Source organism: Paramormyrops kingsleyae, chromosome 24, assembly GCF_048594095.1.
Source record: "Paramormyrops kingsleyae isolate MSU_618 chromosome 24, PKINGS_0.4, whole genome shotgun sequence".
Lineage (NCBI taxonomy): Eukaryota > Metazoa > Chordata > Actinopteri > Osteoglossiformes > Mormyridae > Paramormyrops > Paramormyrops kingsleyae.
This window is the reverse complement of record NC_132820.1, coordinates 6,360,105-6,382,193: the sequence shown is the minus strand read 5'-3', so window position 1 is coordinate 6,382,193 and position 22,089 is coordinate 6,360,105. Positions and strand designations below refer to the sequence as shown.

Sequence of the window (22,089 nt, the reverse complement as noted above, 5' to 3'; positions counted from 1 at the left end):
TTAAATGCCTGTTGAAGGAACATGGATATTTTCTTTTCGTTTTTTTTTTGTTTTTCCGGACAAGTATTTTCACTAATGTTTTAAATAACAGTTCCAATTGATTGATTACGAATCTAAATCTGCAAGAGTGCTACACTTGTGGATACGGACAAGTGACTGATGTCATGTGACTCCTGGTCAGCTGGGGTGACTGAAAAAGGTCAGTATGGCTACTTTTCAGCATAAAGCGACACAAGTGCAGTTACGTAACCCCGGTCGACGGTTCACCTCTGCGTTAAGTGTTTAAGTAGAAATGCTTGGCTAGATGGTGCATCCAGAAAGGACAGGGTTTTTCCAAACCTGGGATTTAATCCCTCCATGCAGAATCCAATAGGACCTGCTCCTCTAGGGCATTTAAACCATTTTTCTTCTTTTTTTTTTTTCCAGAATCTGCCCACACAAAGCTACAATAGACATGCTCACCTCATACGCAGGAGTCATTGCAGTATGAAAGGATTTTTTTCTGCACATTGAAGAACACAGAAAAAAAAATGCAAAAGAGCTTTTGTTAAATATCACTTATATAGCCCCACAAATGTGCAGAGAGAGGGGCAAACTTAATACATCGGGCTATTCAAAGGCTGCTCCATATTGTGAGAAATGGATTTCAAAATGTGAAGTAAAACCAGGCGAAGATGAAAAATATGAGGTCACAAAGCAAACGGCTTGATTTAATATCACAAACATGGCACCAAAACATTTGAATATGACCTTTTTAATTAGAGAGTAGCAGGGCATGTAGGTATGTTTAACACCAGACAACGTATACAAAGGAAATAGTGTTACATTTTCCCCAGGGTTAAACTTGAGTCTTTACTATAATCAAGCAACTCAGTTTATTTATTTATTTGTCTCTTTGTCATTCATTCATTTGTTTGTTTGTTATTCATTCATTTGTTTGTTTGTTATTCATTTAAGTATTCGTTTGCTTGTTTAGTATTTGTTCATTGGAAGGGGAAAAACACTCAGATGGGATGCGTATTGCTTATGTTGCTGGCTACATTTTTTTCATTTGCTCAGACAATGCCATTCTTATACTGTAGCTACATTTCCGACATATTCAACATACTGATATTGCACAAGGTAACCAGTAAGAGAAAGTACATTACCCAGCGCACAAGGTCAGGCTCAGTGCAATGACTATCGATTCTGATATATTTCTGAAGATACTCAATATCTTGAGTGTGAACCTTGGAGCGTCGACTGTGGTTCAGTATATGTCGACACAATGAGTAACGTGCTGCACGTATCAGACCTCACACCAAAATGGCCAAACTCTTTACAGATTTTCTTTTTGACTTTTAGCAGTACTGGTCAAAGGCCTTGTGTTGCCCAAGGCAACTTTCACTGCTAGCGCCCCCCCGTCGCAGACAAAGGGAATTCGGCTTTCTAAGTTGATTCCCCCTCAGAAGATGGTGCTTCACACAGCCGCGAATGTCGCTTAATGGGTGGACCGGCTCTGTTTGTCAGGAAAATGTGTTTTGCAGTCTTTGCAGGAATGACCATGAAAATGAGGGTTATATGAGGAACCTCTATATGTCTCCCCTCCCCAAGAGGAAATCCTTTCTGAAGAAGCTCTCGCTTAAGCCACATTCAGTTAAATATCTTTTATTTATATTGCATTTCAATTTCAAAAAGTACACACTAGTTGACAGTAAATCATATTTACATGCGGAGATTGGCTGCAATATCTTTGTGTTTTATTTATAATTTGTCCTTTCAGAAAGTATTAATTGTACAGTCAGTACTTCAGCTGAGCCACTTCCAGCCCTTGTCGAACCCGGCGAGAACATAAACCCCAAGGTGAATGCCAACAACGTTCACATTGTGTTTTTGTGTTAGAAAACAAGCAGTATTAATCACGTACAAAAGGGCGACTGATGAAACCTGTGGTGTTAATTTATACCAATGAAAATTAAATACGCGAATGAAACGAATCATTGGAAAGAGTTCCTCGCAAAGAATATCGTTATGGGTTGGAACGGATTAATGCAATGGTTTTCAAGAGATGTGGAGCAAGTATCACTTCGAAATCAAAGCCACCAAGTGCCACATGGGTGAAAAAAATCACAGTGACCTGAATACATGTGCGCGTATATATACACACACACACACACACACACACACAGAAAAGAAACAGCACTTACCGTTTCAGTGAGGGGGGTGAACTTGCTTTTCAGGTTGATTAATATCTTATTCAACCTGAAAATTTATTTTTTATATCAAGTAATTTTACATTGATTTCAATTTTAAATTCCTATTATTTTTTTTTTCCAGCACAAACAGCATATTAGCTTGGTCTGCTAACACAGTTTGAGAACCACTGGATTAGGAGTCGGACTGTTTTTTGCGGGTTGATTAGTAACCCATACTTGGGATGTAGCATAAGGTTTTAGTTTTAGGACAGGTCAGACCCAGGTGGGTAGGAGGGGAGGGGGCTCGATACATTGGGAGATATGGGGGGCATTTTATAGGGTCCATAAATATGAAATATATCAGTTATATGTTGGGAAATATTATTACCTCTGCTCTGCAAATTGTATCAGTTGCCCTCCCACCCCTGTGGGGGACCCACATTTATTTTCCCCTCCCTAGCAGGGGGGGTCCAAGTTGATATTTTCTCAGGGGGGCCATGGGTTCTAGGTACACCCTTGTTGTTTGAGAAAACTGCTTGCTTAGTATGAACGACAGGAGCAAGACCACTCTCCTCTCAAACAATAAAATCTAAAGGACCCTGTTTATTCATTCTCGGACCCGTGGCTTTTATTTCATTCCATTAATAAATGAGTAAAACACACTGTGATGTCTTCAGCCTTAAATGTTTGAACCTATACTGTGGACTGGCAGTGGGATTCCCAGCGAAACCATTAGCATCAGGAAATACTGCTAGATTGTTGTGAAAGACAGGTTTTGAAATATACTGACTCTAGATGTGGAATGAATAATAAAATCATCAAGTATGTAATCATAAATCATAAGATGCTCTAAACATCAGCAATGAAAAATGAGTATTAACAGATTTAATATTATGCAAAATGTTTGTTTCCTGCATAAAATCCATATGTTGAAAACAACACGTTTTTTAAATAAAATATATTGTTTCAGTTGAATGGGGTGGATGTATCCTATCTTGTGTATTATGGAAAGCAGATAAAGGCTCATTCACTATGAATCATTTGGTCTCCTTCCTTATTTGTCACCATCAATATTCAATTTCGTCAAAAAGAACACACCTATATGAATGTCTGGTGAAACGGCAATGTATGGTACAATGAAAAATGCACTAAAAGTGAATTAATTAAAAAGGAAGCATTTTAATGCAATTGTTCTTCAGTAACATAACCCTGTTTTAGGTGTTATTCATGTACACACACACACACACACACACGCACACAGCGACTTGCATCTTCCTCTTTGAAGTTTCAATTTAACAGCCACAGATTCTCTAAAATGCCTTCCCCTCTACACTTTTCATATATATAGGCCATTAAATCTGTAATTGCTTTTGTTCACATTTAGGTATATTACAAATTAGGAAGTTTAAAAACGTATTAAGAAATTCTCTAATATTTACAATATTATACGGCTTCATTTTATATGTACTCACAGAAGATTTCATATATACAGCTAGCAACATATTGGAACATAGTATTTAAATCCCTGACCCCCTTAAAAATTACATCAATAATATTAAGACAGCTATTTACCTGCTAAATTATAGTTAAGAGATGGCAAATCTAGATACCCAGGTAACATCTTACAATAGAGCACTTGCAAAAAAAATTCAAATAAAATAAAACTGCATGTATTCAGAAATGTAGGTACATATCTATAATCAGCTATGCACTTTTATGAGATGCACAATGAATCAGGCTGTATAGGATATGGATGATACAAAGTTCTGATAACTGTGCAGTAATTGCATGTACACTCTTTGCATACAAAATAGATTCATTGTGACAGTACCTACATGACTATTACAGCAACAACATAATATTACTTAGTAACTATAATAATTGTAATGATAAATCAAACGTTCATAATTCATTTTCAATGTTATATCAGGTTTATTTCCGACATGTATTTAACGAATCATCCAAAATGAAGATTTACTCTTAGTATCATTCGACGAACTTTATAAACTGCTGCAGTCTCTTATAAGATTAAACATTAACCAGTTTCATATCTGACACTTAACCCAGTTATTTAGTTGGATATTTTCCAGGAGGAACATGAGCAAGAATCTTCCTGATACTCAGGGGGACATGAAGGGGATTCTCTTCCTTCTTAGGGGTACACAAGCATGGACCCCCACACTTAAGGGTACATGAGGGAGGGACCCTCCCACACTTAAGGGTACATGAGGAAGGGACTCTCCCACACTTAAGGGTACATGAGGGAGGTACCCTCCCACACTTAAGGGTACATGAGGGAGGGACCCTCCCATACTTAAGGGTACATGAGGGAGGGACCCTCCCACACTTAAGGGTACATGAGGGAGGGACCCTCCCACACTTAAGGGTACATGAGGAAGGGACCCTCCCAACATTTAGGCGGCTACAAATAATTGACATGGCATGTCTGCATCGTTACAAGACCATTTGTTATCCACTGCTGTCTAGACCTGTGCAGTATTTATATTAAGGCATTGCAATGGGCTCATGGGAGTGTCTTGGTCCCGCCTCCTCTAGTTGTTTGGACCCGCCTCCTCTGCAATCTGATTGGTTATCTCTCTGAACCAGTCATTTTTCAATATGCCCTCAGAATATTTTTGTGTAAGTAAAACTCCCATGAGCTTTCAACGGAATGATATCGATCACGAATCAAATCATGACACACTTAAAATGCAGGATGTGACGTACAATGAACCAAAGAGGATATTTTAAGGAAGACTTGGTTTAAAATCTTATTTTTGTCTGGGTACCCTGTCTAATTCCTGCTGTTTACTTTGGCTTTTGGAAAGGGAAGATTTCCATGATTATAGAAAAGAAGTTACACACCTCGCAAACAGACAGCATAAAAATGCTGTTACAATCCACATGAAAGTAGAGCCGATAAATTAAAAAGGAAGCAGCAATCGGATCATTTGTTTAAATTATATATATATATATATATATATATATATATATATATTAATTATATATGTGAATAGCCTTCATGTTACGTGTTGTTCAGTGAACTATGATTACAACAAATTTTTAGTAAAGGAAGCTTTTTTCCCTCTTGCTGACAGTTTGAAAACAGTGATTTTATATTGTTTAATGCTTGCAAATGAAAAGATTTGAGACTAAGTGTAGCATAATGTTAGCAAGGGTTAAGAGGTTATGAGTAATAGTCAATGATGAACCACAATGGCGTTAGTGGCTGCATGGGTTTTAACAAGGGAAACTTCAAATTCCACCGCGACTGTTTCATTGACTTGAATGAATTTGAAAATATCCAAGAAATAACTAGTGTGATTATTAAATCGGTTAGATGTTTACAGAGGTGGAGAGTGCAGCTCCGGAGAGTACAAATCCAGACCAATATTTTGTTTCAACCAAATACTTGAGTACTCTGTGACTGTCACCCTTTATACTCAAATGGTTGGTTGAAACAAAATCCTGGTCTGGATTTGAACTCTCTGCACCTGAAATCTCCACCTCTGGATGGTTTAATTGTTATCAAACAGTAGCAGCAGTAGTAGAAATGATTATGTGTGTACTCTAGGTGTGAAACAGATATCCCTGCAGCTGCCCTTTATAGCTAGCTATATACTATATATTTGTATATTCATTTCTTTCATAATTGTAACCTATTGCTAGAATTCGAAAGTCTGCAAATTTTATTGCATACTGTGCCCATGTTTGGTTACATTTCATCTGCAGTTCAAGAAGCCACTTTATAAACCACTACAGCCGTGCAACATTATCCATGTGGATACTATCGATATTTTATATGTTCATTATCCTCATTTACAGTCTATTGTTACTTTTTGTATTCTAGCAAAAGTTGTGTATAAATGATATCATATCAGGACAAAAGACTATCAAGATTATGGAGATTATTCAACCATAATAGACCGGTTTTGAAATGAGATGACGCCATTATATCTTGGTTATACACGAGGTTTGTCACCAACCTACACATATAAAATTAAATAGGAAATCCCCATAAAACTAGAACACAAGCCATAACTGAGCAAAGGATAACAAACCATGCTAATAAAATGAATGTGGTGTTTCTTCATGAGTGACGCCAAAGAGACGTTGTGCTGTTGAGTGTTTTGGTGTTCAACCCGTCTACTTCTGAAGGATTTTTATACATGGAGAGATGTGCGCTAAATAGCTACCGAATGGCTTTTATCGCAAAGAAATTAAAATGGCAGGTCGATATTACTGTCTCTGGCTGGATGGTTTGAACAGTTTCCTGTGCAAAGTATTCTGGGTAGTTCCATGACAGACTCTTTTCTCTCACATGGCTTTTAAATACATGCATCTAAATCAAATAAATTTAAAGTCACTCCCCCCCCCCCCAAATGCCCTCAAGTAATAAACAGAAATGTACCATTCCTCATGTAAACACAAAGTATACTCCATGAATGGTCTCGTAAAATAAGATAACATGTTAACAATCATATACAAGAGATATTTACAGTTCATTGTGAAAGTCAAAGGTGGAAACGCGACTCCTTGCTTCAGATAATTCCAAGTGATGTTCGGGCTCTGTGGCTGCCTTAAGCGTCGCCTTTAAAGCCATTATCAGGCAACGGAACGGCGACAATGACAAGTGTCAATATATTACAAATGAAAACCACTGCAGTGGTGGGGAAATAAAAATGAAAAATCACATTAAATTTTGTACAATTAGACCAACAGGATTGTGTGTTACCATTCAAAAATTTCAGAGTTGATGCAAGCAACTACAAAACAAATCGAAGCAACTCAATAAATAACACATCTTTAAAAAAAAATGAAAAACATAACGTATTTTAACAAATGAAAACCTAAGGTAGTTTTTCTGAATTAAAATAGATAGTACTCTATTTTAGTAGTACTTTTTCAGTATGTACACTATGTAACACTGTGGATTTGGCAGTAGGATTTTCAATGGCAGAAACTAGTATAAATGAAGTATGGCGTTATATCTTAATAAATAGAATCTCGTAACGTTCTATAAATAAAAAATGGGTAGTTAAAAAACCTTTATTTACAAATCCTCAACTATAATTTATGGAATTCTGTAGGATGAATGGAACATTCTTGGCTAATCATAAAACCATTTCATCCAGGTTAAAACAATTAACCTATAAAAATTTTATCAAAACATACCACTTTTGTTATAATCATGTATTTAGTGAGATGGTCTAATTTACACTAATACATAGTGCCTACATAATTCTCTAAAAAATATCTGAAATATTGAGATAATGGCTGCAAAAACAATATTTGGGGAAAAAAAAATTAACAAACAATAAAGCTTTTTTAAAAAATAAGCTATTTATGAAGCAAAACTGAAATACTTGACCAGGCACAGTATGAAAATGTATTTTTTTCATTTCTTCATTCTACGGTTTTTAACGTGTTAGCCAGCAATTCAGGTGTTCTGAAATAAAATGGACCCAGTTCTGACTGTAGCTCGGGTGTGACAGGAATTCAAAGTCTTGCTCGCATTGGAAAATCTATCAGCATAGAGGCATCGCCACCCGTTCCCTCGCCATCAGCATTAGTTGACGTAGTAGAGCCAATAGACGATGTTGAAGAAGGAAAATACGGTGGGGAAGATCATCCTCGACCACCTGTCGATAGAGTTTACGTCCGTCAAGTCGGGGATGGTGATCTTCAGCTGCGATGCACGCCTCCGTAGACGGCTCTTCTTCTGCGCCACGTGGCGCTCCAGCGCATTGCGTCCGAAGTTGGGCCTGGCCAAGCCGGCTTTGCGGTACTGGAGCGCCGAGCTGTCATACGCCAGCATTGTGCTCCGCGGGTCACCAAGACCCAGGGTCAGCTCCGACGTGCCCATGTCATTCTTGATTTCCAAGGGGCTCAAAAGGATGTTTTCGTGGGGGTCCATCTACAATTAGAAGTAAGCTTGTCAGAGTGGTCAATAAATCTTTCATCTAGCTACATGCTTTGCCTGTAGTTTTCTTGGTTGTAATAATACACACAAGCATATAAAGTCAACTTGACAACAAGAGCAATCTTGAGCTCAAGGTACGTAGTTATGTAATGATAATATGACGCAAACTCGTTTAACTCTCAGTGGTGTGCAACAAAAATTTAACACTGAAATATCCAATAGGTCATCGTTAGACGTTGAAACATTTGAGTTTCATTGACGGTGCATGTTACATCACAACAAACCTTGACTGCTACACCACGCTTAGTCACGGCCTTCTCAACTCCACCCACTTGTTCAGACACAACAAAGAAGCATATACACAATAATAATAAACAAGCGAACAAACTAATGAGAGAGCAGACCCAACCAAAGTGGACCCAAGAACACAACCAGGTGTTCTGATGAAAGAAGGGATGAGGGGGAAAAAGAGCGATGAAGAGAAAAGTGGATGTTACAGGAAGTTCCAGTGATGGGTTTAAATGTGAAATTGTTCCTCATTGTTATTGAATGTCTTTTAATCAATCATGTAATTCTTCCCTAAATCAATACTAATAAATGTGTGAGTCGTGTAGCTATGAATCCTGACAAAGCCTCTCGCAAGCAGTGACTCGACTGAATACTAAAGCTCTCATATCTGGCAGCCGCAGTGTAATCTTGAGCTAATCCTATTTTCTTTCCACTTCACTCTTTGCGACTCAAGTGCTTATTTTCCTAAGTTAATTGTGTTTTGTGGGGAATTCATACATTTTATTAAAAAAAGGTATTATTACATGTCAGCATCAATGGCTAAAGTAATTACAGAAAGTATCTACAGACTTGTCATGCATTGTTCTTCGATGCGCAAATTTGACGTAAAATATTCGGGAGAAGGGGAAGACAGTGGCGGTGGAGATGGTCATGATTACTACTTAAAAAAAAAGTGAAAACAAGTGTGACGTTTGTTCTGGTTGAGTATTAATGGAGGTTTAGTGCAATGCATGTTATCCATTTTGGACTGTTAATCCAGTACCTTATTCTTTTGTTCCCCTAGTCCTATTGCTGCATCGTCCACAAAGATCGGTTCCCACATCGAGTCATGAGCATCAATGTCCCTCTGTTTCATTCTGGCATAGAGAGCATCATCTCTCTGAACTACATTTCCCACCAACCACTGCAAGCATACAAAATCATTACGTGGGTCAGTTGCAAAAAAAAACGTATATAGGAGAAAGAAGGGTGAAGTTACAATTCTCACAGCAAACTACATCGACTAAAGGGAGTTTGAGAGGATGCAGGCATTTTGGGATTTGATCCGCAAAACGAGGTCCCAGGCATCCCTCAACTCACTCTTCCGTGCAGACCTCTCACCTCAGAGACGGCTGCATCGTCTGCTTTTCTAGACAAAACATATGCTGCAAACAATCTGTTTGTGATGTGACTAATTGTGCAAAGGTCTTTCTCCACTGCATCAAGTGCACAATGCTCAAGATGACTGGCTGCTGGACTGTTGTGTCTTTGACACCTGGTTTTTACAACAATATGCACAGGATGAAACAATTACTGCTGTTGCTTTATTAGATTGCGATGTCACTTGTATATGGATTGTCATCAAAATGTAAGTAAAATGACTTTATAATACAATATAATAATTATAAATCAAAAGGAAAACTAACAAAAACATCAAATGAGGTACAACGTCACACCTTCCTAAAATATAAAATCATTTTAATGCAAAACAAACAAAAAAATCTTGTACTAATCCATATTTGGTCTGTTTTCCTGAAGTGTTATGTTACCTAGTTTCCCCCTTTGAGATGCTAAGCTTCTTTTAATTCAACGCACGCTATTAACTTGCACTATAAAGTTATTCACAGACTGTATAAGAACAAACTCCAGTATGTGAAGCGTAACTAAAACACTCACTCATCATCGTTTATTGCTTGTTTGTATTGGTTCAATGTTTTTTCTACGTATGTAAGGGCACGTAACCGCTACAGGAATTAAATTCATTTTAGATGTCGCTTCTATCTTTGGGTAACGAGCAGTTCCTGTGTGCACCAATGCAGTGTAAAAAATCAGAAAGTCAGACAGTGAAATCACAGTGAAGACATGGGAACAGACCAGACAGGCACGGTACACTACCATTCACGATGCGGCAAGAAAACCAATCAAGATATCAGGCACTGAAACTGCGGCCATCTTGGAGGATACTTGTGAATTTTAATTTAAACATCTTGCTTTCGAATACTGTCTCGGTGACTCGAGCGTCAGCAGAACAAACATTGAGATCTGCAGGCTGTCAGCAATTTTCATTTTTGATTAACCGTTTAATATTTCCCATGATCTTTTAACTACTTTTATTAAAAATCCAATTAGCCTATTTATAACATTGATGATCATTACAGCTACAGAGTTTCAATATTAAAATCAGCGTTTCCCCCAGCACTGATAATCGCAACAATCACATAATATGCTGATACTAATAAATTTAATACTACAATAATACAACCACACGATAAATAAAGACACTCTTATTCGACGCAGGCAAATTTAGCTTGTACCTTGTTGGCCTCCATCCTCATCTTCTCATTGTTAGCGGTGGCTGCTTTTTCTGCAGCTTTTTTTTGCCTCTGTGGCCCTCGACCGAAGAAGATGTAGTTTACTAAGGCGTACTCCAGCAGGGCGAGGAAGACGAAGACGAAGCAGCCCATCAGGTACATGTCGATGGCTTTGACGTAGGGGATTTTGGGAAGCGTTTCCCGCAAGTGTGTGTTGATGGTGGTCATGGTCAGCACAGTGGTGATCCCTGTAGGGTGGCACCATGAGACCAGTCTCAGAAATCATTATCCTCTGACCCTCTTTCAGTCTCCAGACCAGAGTCATAAATGAGATACAAGGAAAGGCTACAAAACCATATGCACTACCAGTCGACAGCTTTTGCACACACTGAGATTTTCTACGTCAGCATGTTACTCACTTAACATTTGCTAAAAATACACTCGATATTCTTTACTAACAAACAAATTTACAGTATGTTCACCATTTCAGTACCTTTATTAGCAAGAAAATGTCATATCTTTGATGCATCACGTAACCTCCTCTAGCAGTTATAACAGTAAAGAAAATTCGAGCCGTTCTTCCTACAAGTGACATTAAATACTGCTCTGTTTCATGGGATGAAACAGGAAACTAGTGTATTTAAAGTTAAAGGACGGCCTAGAATCTGCCATCACCACACAACCAGTTAATAGGGTGTCAGATATGCCCTGTTACAAACTCTTTCCATGTTATAAAGGAAACTTATATTTTCCTTTATATGCGTTCACTCAAATTTCCAATGCTAAACAAGAATTTAAAAATCTGCAGTTTATGAAATAAACGTAAAAGTGGTAAAAACCCATGGTGTACAAACACTTCTGACTGGTGGTCTAGGTGGTATCAAGCTGAAATATCAAGAAGAGAATAGTTATTGGTAAAGAACAGGGGTGGGGAACCTGAACCATGGAGGGCCGGTGCGGGTTTTTGGGACGACCTCTGTCAGCCAATAATAAAACAGTGATTCTTAACCACTTGGATCAATGGACCAGGTTCCCCTGCTGTAGCTGCCATGCATTCTCTCTGCATCGTGTAATCAACATCTAAGTGCTCTTTCATGAATCTGCCAGATAAGCAAGTTGCTGGCACAATGTATAATGTAAGTAGGATGATTCTGGAACTGATCCATCTCGCAAGGGTTCCTGGGCTGCTCCTGTGCTGAATCCACATAATTTAGTCTTGGAATACGTGTTGTTCCTTTTTTTGATATGTAGGGGGAAAAAAATGCTGTTTTTCTGATCTAATGTACATTTGGAATTCATGGAATTATTCAGTTTGCTAGGGGGTGTCTGTGTTATTTACGCGTTAGTGAATTTACTAGCACCCAAGGAATAATGTTTCCCAGCATTGGAATTCTTCACGTGACAGAAAATTGATTGTGACTTTTAAAGATTGCGTTTCCATTTAAGGGCACTGATTTGTCCCCACCATTGTTTGTCCTCTGCCTTTGTGTCAAATGACAGGTAGCAGGCATTAATGAAGGGGAGGCTGTTTGTTAGGGTGATCAGAGGGCTGACATACCTCTGGCTATGACGCAGATCGGTTTTACTGCGCCGTTTGCGATCATCAGCTTGGTGTTTATATATAAGCTACCGGCGTTTCTCTGTCACCCATTTAAACATGCAAAGCTCCCGCATTTGAAGCATGACTGTGGCGTCTGTCAGCGATCCAGCAGGATAAGAAGCCCTAATCTGGCTGAGAGGGGCCGGATGTGCTCTTTGACACTTCCCAAATTGCTTCCCTGCAAACGGTTCTCAGCTTCCAGCTGAGGTTGTGGCACGCGTGCGGTCCCGGCCAATCGCTCCGGACTTCCGGAGCGTGGCGGATCGCCGGAGCGAAACGTGGGCCGAGCGGGACCCTTAACAGGACAAACACGGCCCCAATAAGCAGCACAGCGACCCGGCAGCGGGTTACGTAACGGTTAAAGTCACGGCCCTCGCAGGAGTGTCCTTCATAGTCTCATTTCATCATGACGCCAGCAAAGCACCCGGCTGGACAAGTAGCTAAATCTGTATCCGCACTGAATAAGCGTAGTTCGCTAACTATAAACTTAACGTACGAAATGTGAAGCTAAAGATTTGCTAAAGGTATAGTGCCCCCACTGGACAATACAGAAAACAACTGATCAATAAAAAATTTAAACAGCCAACAGGAATTACAAATTAATTAAATATTGCACCAAAAAAAAAAAGTTTCACTAAGGCATGTTGTGAAGCAGTGCAATCAAAAACATTTTGGATTATGCTGTACAACATTAGACAGCAATATATACTTACCTTTCCATAATATATTTAAATTTAAATAATGAAGCAGGCGGCCTGCTTCATTGCATGATCAGTTAATCATCCAGAGCAGTAGCGAAAATAAATACTGTTTCTAAATAATAATTAATGAAATAATCAGAAAGTACATAAACAAATCACTTTAGCACAGGTGTTGACTTCCTATTTACTTGCTAGTATCTAGTCGTAATTCCTGTTATGTTTACATGACAAATTTTGATTGCCTGGATCTTGGTAAGAGCAGGATTTAGGATCTATTTAAACAATATATGCACTACTACACGAAATATTAAGAATTTGTGTCAAACTTTTGTTTAATCAGTTATCTTGTTACCTGTATAAACACAAATTTGGCACAAATAAGTTTGTTTGGCCTGTGTGTGTCATCAATGCCCCCCCCCTCCCCGCTTGGCAAATTTAATTTCATCACCTGCACCTCCCCACCCTCCCAAAGGCAGTGCTCTTTGGATTTTTGCTGGTGCTGTTATGTATTCCTCGGGGAAAAGTAATCGGGGAGCCCAGTACGGCAGCAATGTCATGGCCTTACGTGGAGTTAGGCCTGATTGAGTCATGTCCGCTCGCATTTATGTCCGAGATCCACGGCAAATAATATACACTGAGCGAGAGACGTCTGAAAGGGGACGTAGTAGGACATTAGAGGATTATTGTTTAGTGTAACAGGTGCTGCCAGACGTATAATGACCCACTATCCATATGTAACCTGTAATACAGAGTACATACAGTAATGAATATGTGATGGACAGCTATTACATTCAGATCCCCATCTAGGGACTGTACTCCTGCTTTGTGCCCTCTGCTGCCTGGAATTGGCTCCACCCCCCCCCCCCCCCCCACCCCTGCGCTGCCTAAATGTTTGGAAGATAGATGGATATTTAAATGTAATCTGTGGCATGGATGCGTCTGCACGTATTGGGGGAAAACCAGCCATTTGGCGTTCCTACCCAAAGCCACTCTGGCGGCCGAGGCATCGTAGTTGATCCAGAAGGAGACCCAGGAGAGGATGGTGATCAGGATGGAGGGCATGTAGGTCTGCAGGATGAAGTAGCCGATGTTCCTCTTCAGCTTGAAGCTGAGGGAGAGTCGCGGGTACGATCCTGCAAAGGGGAGCACACCCATATTTGTGCCTAATTAAAAGTAAACACAGAATGATGTCCTCAAGGCTTTCGCTGGCCTCTATCTCAAGGCGGCCACCACGGGCTTGAACTCACATTAAATTTTCATGATGCTGCAGCGCCCAGGATATTCCATTTACACATGCTATGATAGAATAACTCCTTTCTACACCATATGATCTATACCATAAGCCTATTTATACATTGTAGTCAGAGCCATGAACCCTACGCAGGATGCAGAAACAGTATTTCAGGCGCATTGTAATTATTCCAGTCTAAAAAGAGATAAATTCTTAGGGATTACGCCTTAAATAACAGCGGTAATGAAGCCAAAATTATTTATAGCGATGTAAACAAAAGGCCAGGATGTGAATTGGGAGGGGATGCTTTGGCGCCAGGCCAAGGGAGACGCCAACTGGTGTTCGGTGTCAGAACGTGCCGACGGGAAGGTGGTGACAATATGACGAAGGCCAAGAAGTCCACGCGTCTCGCACGTGGCGCCGGGCCAGTCCTACCGTACTCGCTATTTGGACAGCCTTCTGTGTGTGTGTGTGTGTGTTTACATGCTGTAAACGGAACACAGGTAAAGGGAAAAAAAAAAAAAAAAAGGATTGGCTTCTATTTTTACGGAACAATTGCACACACACTGCGGGGTGTGGTGGTTCAGGACACTGGGCGCTTAACCTGACGATGAAGGTGTCCCACAGTCACCTTGACAGACCTACCCAACCTGAATTGTTCCAGTAAAATATTCCACTGTATAAATGGATAACACTCGTACTTTGCTATGGATGAAAGCATTGGGTACATAATTAGGTAAAGATTAAATGTTGGGGTCAGTGAAACAGGGATAGATTATGGTTCTAAAGGCTCATGGGAGTTTTACTTACACAAAAATGTTCTGAGAGCAAAATGGATTATGATTGGTTGAGAGAGATAACCAATCAGATTGTAAAGCAGGTAGGTCCAAGCAGCTACAGGAGGTAGGGCCAACCAATCAGATGTCTTGGTTCCGCCTCCTATACAATCTGATTGGTTATCTCTCTGAAACAATCATTATTCATTCTGCCCTCAGAACATTTTTATGTAAGTAAAAACTGCAAAGCAGGGCCAACTCTAGCTATAGGAAGAACAGGCAGCTGACGAGGGCCCCGGAATTACCTGTGCTGTGGAGGAAGTGAAACGATCGTTGGTTTTCTTGGCAAAGGGGCCTCTCATGTAAAGCTCTGCCTAGGGCCCCGGGGAAGGAAAGCCGGCCCTTCGCTGAAGTGGCGCGCGGCAGGACAAAGCCAACGGTTTCTGTCGACCTGGATTTATCCCACATGCCTGAGCCTGTTCCCTCGAACATCGGGTGAGTCACTGAGTTGAAACTGCGAAGAGTATCGTACTGTGACATCTTGCTTCCCCCGTGCCCTACGCTCGAGGCATGGTGCGGCTCAGTGAGTTAGGCCTCTATGTCCGCGGCGGCCACTCAAGCTCCGGCCTCGGCAGAACAGTCGTATCTCTGTTGGGCCCTTGAACAAGACCCTTAACCCCCCCCAAAATACTTCAGCGGTGCTCAGTAAATGGCCTGACCTTGTGCTTGGGCCCTAAGCTTCGCTCTTAGCTGTGTATATGTTTGTGCGCATATACGTCTCAAAGAAGAGCATGATGGGATATGCAAAGTCTTCCAATGTACCTGAACCAATACTCGTGCAAATGACGGGTAAAGATTCATTTCTTTCTCCCCCGCTTGCATTCACCTTGACGCCTTAACTGCTCTCAGTCCTCGCGCACTTCATAAATAATCCCCTTCAGTTCCAAACGTGCGCCAGGTCAGAATCCCTCCGGAATTGTTCCTTCTCCAGAGTAGATCCGGAACGCGCTCCCCTAGTGACTGTTGTTCTGATTGCTCGCATCGCAAGTGTATGGATATGAAAATGTAGTTCACAAATAAGGGTGCTCTGAGATAGGTCTCTGTTTGAAGATCGGAAAGTCAAAATGACAGCATGAAGTCTCTCAGCTACTGTGAAGATGACACTATGATATGCCGCCCATCCTAACCCCCCCTGTCCCTCCCAAAAAAAAACATTATGTGTTCCCTCCTTAAATATCTGGTGATAAATACACAGGGATGCACCTAATTGGTACACGTGCATGCACTTGCTGCATCAAGCACGGCAATAAATGCAAAAAATGCATTTGCGCTGTTATGGCAACAAAAAAATTGTGCAACTGTGCATTTTAGCCTTTACTGTATATGTTAACGCGTACTTTATTTGCAGTGTAATGCAGGGTAATTCCTTGTTCTAGCAGTGCAAATATGCCTCATAAATACACATACATGCTACCTTGTCTTATGTAATACATAATAAATGGTGTTGGAGTTGCTATGTTATTTATATGTCCAAGGGAGACGCTTCAAAGTTAACATGACGTGGCCCTAGAGGAAGACACAAACTTTCACCACCTCCCTTATAATTTTAGTCCCCTTCCCCATGTCGAATTTCCACAAGACTCTCGTCATTGCACCTATAGACTTTGATCTGTCTGCATTAACATTGCGTGCTCTATTGACCATGTAGTAGCCAAGGAAACTGTAGTATTAAGCTTTGCTAAGCTAAGAACCATCAAAAATACAGACGGTAAGAGCTTATCTAGAAGGGCACACAGTTTGCTTATCAGCCCTAACCTGCTTGCTAAGAGGACATGACCAGAAAGGTGCAGGATGTCTAAAAGTCTGCATTTTTTCCCCTAGTGTAGCACACAACAGAAAATAGCAATACTATAGTATTCGTTTTAAACGGAAATAGGTCAGGTATCTATAAATGATAATTGGTCATTTATGTATAGCATGGAACAGCAATTTTAGGCCTCCTGTCCAAATAAAATGACAGGATTCATTCCTACTGACCACTTACTATTCAAACTTTTCCCTCGACTCTAACCTGGATAAGTAGTTTGAGGATGTATGGATGTTTCATTCGTAGTGGAACAATTCCCATAATTCCTCGGCTTATCTGTTGTTTTGCTTGTGAGGTTTGTGCCGAGATGTAATTTTATGGTGTGTCGACAGCATAATAAACCCATGCTGCTTCAGATTCATCACCACAGTGCCTGGCTTACCGGTGGAGAAGACAACGTTCTTGGAGATGAGCTTGTAGTCCACGATGGAGAACTGCGGCAACTCTATCCGCTCCACCCCCGTCACTGCATGGTCACCCCCTCGCCAGTAGAACTCGATGTCATCTGTGGTATAGCCATCTAGGGCAGGGCAGAGAACGATTCGTGATTGGTCGATTGTGATGTAATAGGGGAACTGCCCTCTGGGTGGAGCCACAAGTCAGCCATGCAGCTTGTATGAAATGAGACACAGCTTTTCTGGGGAAAATACCCAATAACCCTAATAAAGGTACTTCAGCAAAGAAAATACTCCAAAAAGTACCTTAAACGGTCTTTGTTGACCCATTTAAACATAAAACTATATATAACAATCATACATACATATGCATACACACATATATAGACCAGAGTATCTGGAGCAAACTCCACGATGACATGGGGAAAACATATAAACTCCACACCCATGGAGTCATGGCGGAGACTCAAACCCTGGTCCCAGCAGTGCTGACCTCTGTACCCCCCCCTCCCCCAAAATAAGTCTTGTTTTGAAAATATATATATATATAAATAAATGTTTATTTGAATCTGCACACTTTTTGAAATAATGTCCTACATAAACAGGCCCCATGACCCTGTACTGAAATAGTGGTTAAGAAGATGGATGTATGGACAAGTATCACGCTCATTCTGATGTTTCTGCGCCAACTGTAGTAAATGGAGACAGCGCTCTCCAGGCCTTCCTCTTTTCCGTCGGTGATTTACCCAATTTCTTTTGTGATGAGGTCACCGGGTTCTAATGAGTTGTCACTTTCATGCTATTTCTCAGTACATCACAAATCCACCCCATTTCTTTTTCATGCAGCACTAGTTAGTCAGTCTGTGTTCTGCTGGCACGTGTCACACATTCACAATACCATTCGAATAACTTTTTTTTAATATTATTTAAAAAAATACTGATTGCGGGAGTGCCTCATATACGAAAATACACCTAATTGTTTTTGGTCGCAGAGTGATTGATCTTTTCTAGGGCACTTTTAATCTATAACAAAACCATCTGAGATCAATGCACCTTACAAATCAATCAAACGTATAGACAGCCGCCAGTGATTACATTTTACGTAATGTACAGCTAGATGTTGCATGCTAATGGATCCAAATGCTTTACTGTGCCCTCCGCTTGAAGTGCTTTTACCTTAAGGTCCAATTACCGATTCATCTCCTTTGAAGGCTTCTCCATCCCTTCAGCCAAGCGCCCTTAAGTCCTGTTGCTCTCTTACGCTCCTGTTTTTTAGTCGGTGTTTTTTTGCCTTCGGTAAATTCGGTTAATTGTTTGCAGCAAATTTCTCAAGGTTTCATCATTTCTGGATCTCTTTTAACTCGCTTTCCGTTACCTGCCTATGCGCTACCTTGATATATCAATGGCCCTTATTTTTGCATCCATGAACTTTCGAAAAGCAGGGAGAACTTATTGAGGGGTGGCATGGTGGCACAGTGGTTCAGCATTTTTGTCTCGCACCTCTGGGACTCGGGTTCGAGTATCCGCCCCTGCCTCCATATGTGTGGAGTTTGCATGTTCTCCCTGTGTCGTGGTGGGGATTCCCCCGGGTATTCCCAGGCACCTTCGTACAGACGTCTGGAATGTCCAAATTCATTTTCTCCTATTAGCTGCCAGGAAATCCGAGCAGCACAAAACGTACAAAGTACTTTGCGTCTTCCGTTTTGGATGTACACTTACGGTGGACAGTTGACAGCAGTATTGATTAACTGTATGAAGCAGAGCTTGGGGGGGCCTCTCTAACGATATTACAGCTAACCTCCCTGCATTATATTCATTTATTAAAGAGAAAAGGTCTATATACTTCCTTAGCTATTTGTCGAATGGGCCATCTTTACCCGTGTCGATGAACAAGCTGACCGAAGTACCAATTCGGCACAACTGCAGCTTTCATGTGCCCAAACCACTAGCAATAAATGATTGAGTAATATCTTAAACTGGCCCAGAAAAACTGATTTTCCGCCAGAGCGTGAAGCTGCATCTTGCACAATCCAGTGCTGTTTCTACGCAGTCATCAAGTGAACTGACTCCGGGGCATGGGGTGGGCGGGCGGCTGGGGGGGGAGGTGGTCAGGCGGCTGGGGGGTTTACATGGCAAAAAAAGTGGAATTAAATATTACAGCACTGTGCAGAGGAAGACTCTTCCTCACCCCTTCCTGCGTTCGTAGTCGCGTCTCCCGACAAGTTAGCGCCTTGACATTGTTAGCCTAGCTAAGGCTACGGGAGATGTGTAGCGATGAAAGTAAGTAAGAGGTCCCAGCAATCGCCAGCTAGCATCACTGATTAGCCCTGTACAGGTACTAAACCTGAATCTCCCTTTACCTGTTTCTCACAGCCAGTGACCTATTTACTAAATAAAACCATTTTTATTTTAATACAGCATTTGATCACTTTATAAATATCTAACTTAGGAAATTAAAAGCTGACTACTGTCAACGTCATGCAGTACAGAGGTACTAATTAGAGGACTGATTGGCTGAAGAGTCCACGCCATGGCAGGGCACAGTCACACACCATTAACACCTACTGGCTATTTAGTAACTCCAGTTAGCCTCAGCATGTCTTTGGACTGTGGGGGGGAAACTGGAGTACCCAGAGGGAACCCCACGATGACACGGGGAGAACATGCAAACTCCACACACAGAGCCATGGTAGAGACTCGAACCCTGGTCCCAGAGGTGTGAGGTAACAATGCAAACCACGGCACCACCATGTCAGTACAAACCACTGCACCACCATGTAGCCAGAGACAGCAAGGAGCACTGCTGAAAAAAGCAGAGGGCAGTTGTGTAATTTATATACGCACACATACATATTGCATATATCTCATTATTTCCAGGTCAAAGTAAGTGCCATATTTGTTGAACTATCTGAAATAACATCCACAAAATCCAAGATAAGAATGACAAAATGGCACAGCAACCGAAAAACACGCATAGACGTGCAAAACTAGATAAGCTACGGACTAAGTTACAATAAACAACCAGGCCGAACGATAATATGAAATAATAAAGGACATTTCCATTGCTGTTTGCTGTTGTATGCTGCTTAATTTGCACTGTTGATTATGGAACTAATAAAATAAATGGCTTTGCAAAGACTAATATTAATAATTTTATGCTTTTAGCATTTTCATTTATTCAATATATAAAGTCCCTGGACTTTCAAAAGACGATGGAGAGAGAAACATTAACCTTTATTTGTGTGAATAGAAAAAGTTACCGGATGATGATCATTTAAACGTCTGCTTCAGACAAATGATATCACAGCATGATATTAAATTATGTATGAGCTGAGCATTCGAGGCAGCGGGAAAATGGATAAACACGCGGACCGACACGCGTCTATTTCACGATGGTCTTGAGGTTGTTCCTTTTCCTTGCAAATTCAAGCTGATATTTCTAGTTTGAAGCTCCTTTAAACTTCCCCTTTCTGGTGGCCAATTAAGCCGCCTCAAAGTCAAGCAGAACATACGGATTTTGCTGTTCCTTAGAGATGAATAAAGGGCACGCAAGGGGACTCAAGAAATCCACAGAAAACTCAGGCCATAGAGCGACAAATCGATCATTTTCCTTTAAAATGATATGCACTGATTAAAACTTAAATATGCTAGAGATATGAAACAATAAGTATAGATAAATCAGTTTCACTGGGCGACTCGTTTTAGAGCTCATTTTGCAGGCACAGAAGAAAAGTAAAGAAAACTTTTTGCCTCAAAGAGTACATCACTGTGCTGCACTAATGTTTCCGTTACGCTTTGCATGTGAGTGACTATTTCCGCTGTGTTATGCCAGATTATGTTTCTCTCTCTGAAAATGCTGACGGTTTACAGGAACACCTCAACATGTGCAAGAGGGTAACTAGATTCTGTAGTTATAAGAGATTTGCTGGTTAAACTGCTAATTTAACAGTAACGGTTGTTGATTTACTTTCTGATCAGGAACATGGCAGCAGGGGTGACAGAGGGGGGGTATGGAGACCCTGGCACTTAACAGGAGCCCTTCAATACATAAAATTATATGTGAAATTGGGCAGTGGGGGCCAAGGGAATTTCTAGGCACGCCTTTGTACGGCAGTACCTCATGCTTTTTGAATCTATTTCAAATAACACTTCCTAAGTGACGTAACGTTGTCATATTTTTCTGACACCGGCCCTTTAAGATTTATGTAGATTAGTCGGAAGTCATACCACCTGTACCTCACTTTGACATTTACGTATTTGGGTCTGTTGTGTACTTTGGGTATAAGCCAGACCAGACAGAGAGACATGAGGAACGGGGGCTAGTTGAGGTATTAAGACGTATTAAGGCCCAAATTAGTTAATTAGCTTGCTGACTCCACTGCCGAATTGACAATTTTTTTTTTTGTGGGAAAATCCTAACCCCCCTCCCCATCTGAATTGAATCCATAAAAATGACAAGTGTAAAATAAAATCAGTACTATTTCTGTGTCCCATGACTGTTGCGCGCAAACCCGCGGCGAGCATTTCGACACGGCGCCGTCTGTCCGCGGCAGGTGTCTCCTGCCGCAATTTGCGTCCCATAATCCTCTGCGTTATACCCGGCCTAATGCAGCTGGGGGTGCATTCAGCATAGCGACTTATTTTAGCACCACGGTGTAGTAAAAGAAGGAGCATGTAGTAAACAGGCCAACCGAAAAGGGAACGAGGTCGACGCTGAAATGATGCAGGACTCTCTTCAGAGATTATTAATGCTGTTCTTCACGGGGAAAAAGGAGCAAATTCCTCACTAAGTCCTTTCTGGCTGCATCACTGTAAGGAGATAAAACTATGAAGAGTGTATCAG

General features: G+C 40.8%; 1 protein-coding gene across 2 annotated transcripts in view; it reads right to left on the bottom strand.

Moving 5' to 3' along the window:
- Positions 1-1,631: 1,631 nt before the first annotated feature.
- Positions 1,632-22,089, bottom strand: part of LOC111857342 (gamma-aminobutyric acid receptor subunit beta-2) — a 56,012-nt gene continuing 35,554 nt past the window's right edge. The window contains exons 6-10 of one of the 2 annotated variants that reach the window (XM_072706554.1): positions 17,234-17,371; positions 13,958-14,110; positions 10,680-10,924; positions 9,149-9,289; positions 1,632-8,091 (exon numbers count right to left, since the gene is read on the bottom strand). In XM_072706554.1, the coding sequence (XP_072562655.1) occupies positions 7,744-8,091; positions 9,149-9,289; positions 10,680-10,924; positions 13,958-14,110; positions 17,234-17,371 (1,025 nt within the window). In that variant the 3' untranslated portion in view covers positions 1,632-7,743. The remainder of the gene's footprint in view (positions 8,092-9,148; positions 9,290-10,679; positions 10,925-13,957; positions 14,111-17,233; positions 17,372-22,089) is intronic. The other variant, XM_072706555.1, reaches the window with a different exon arrangement.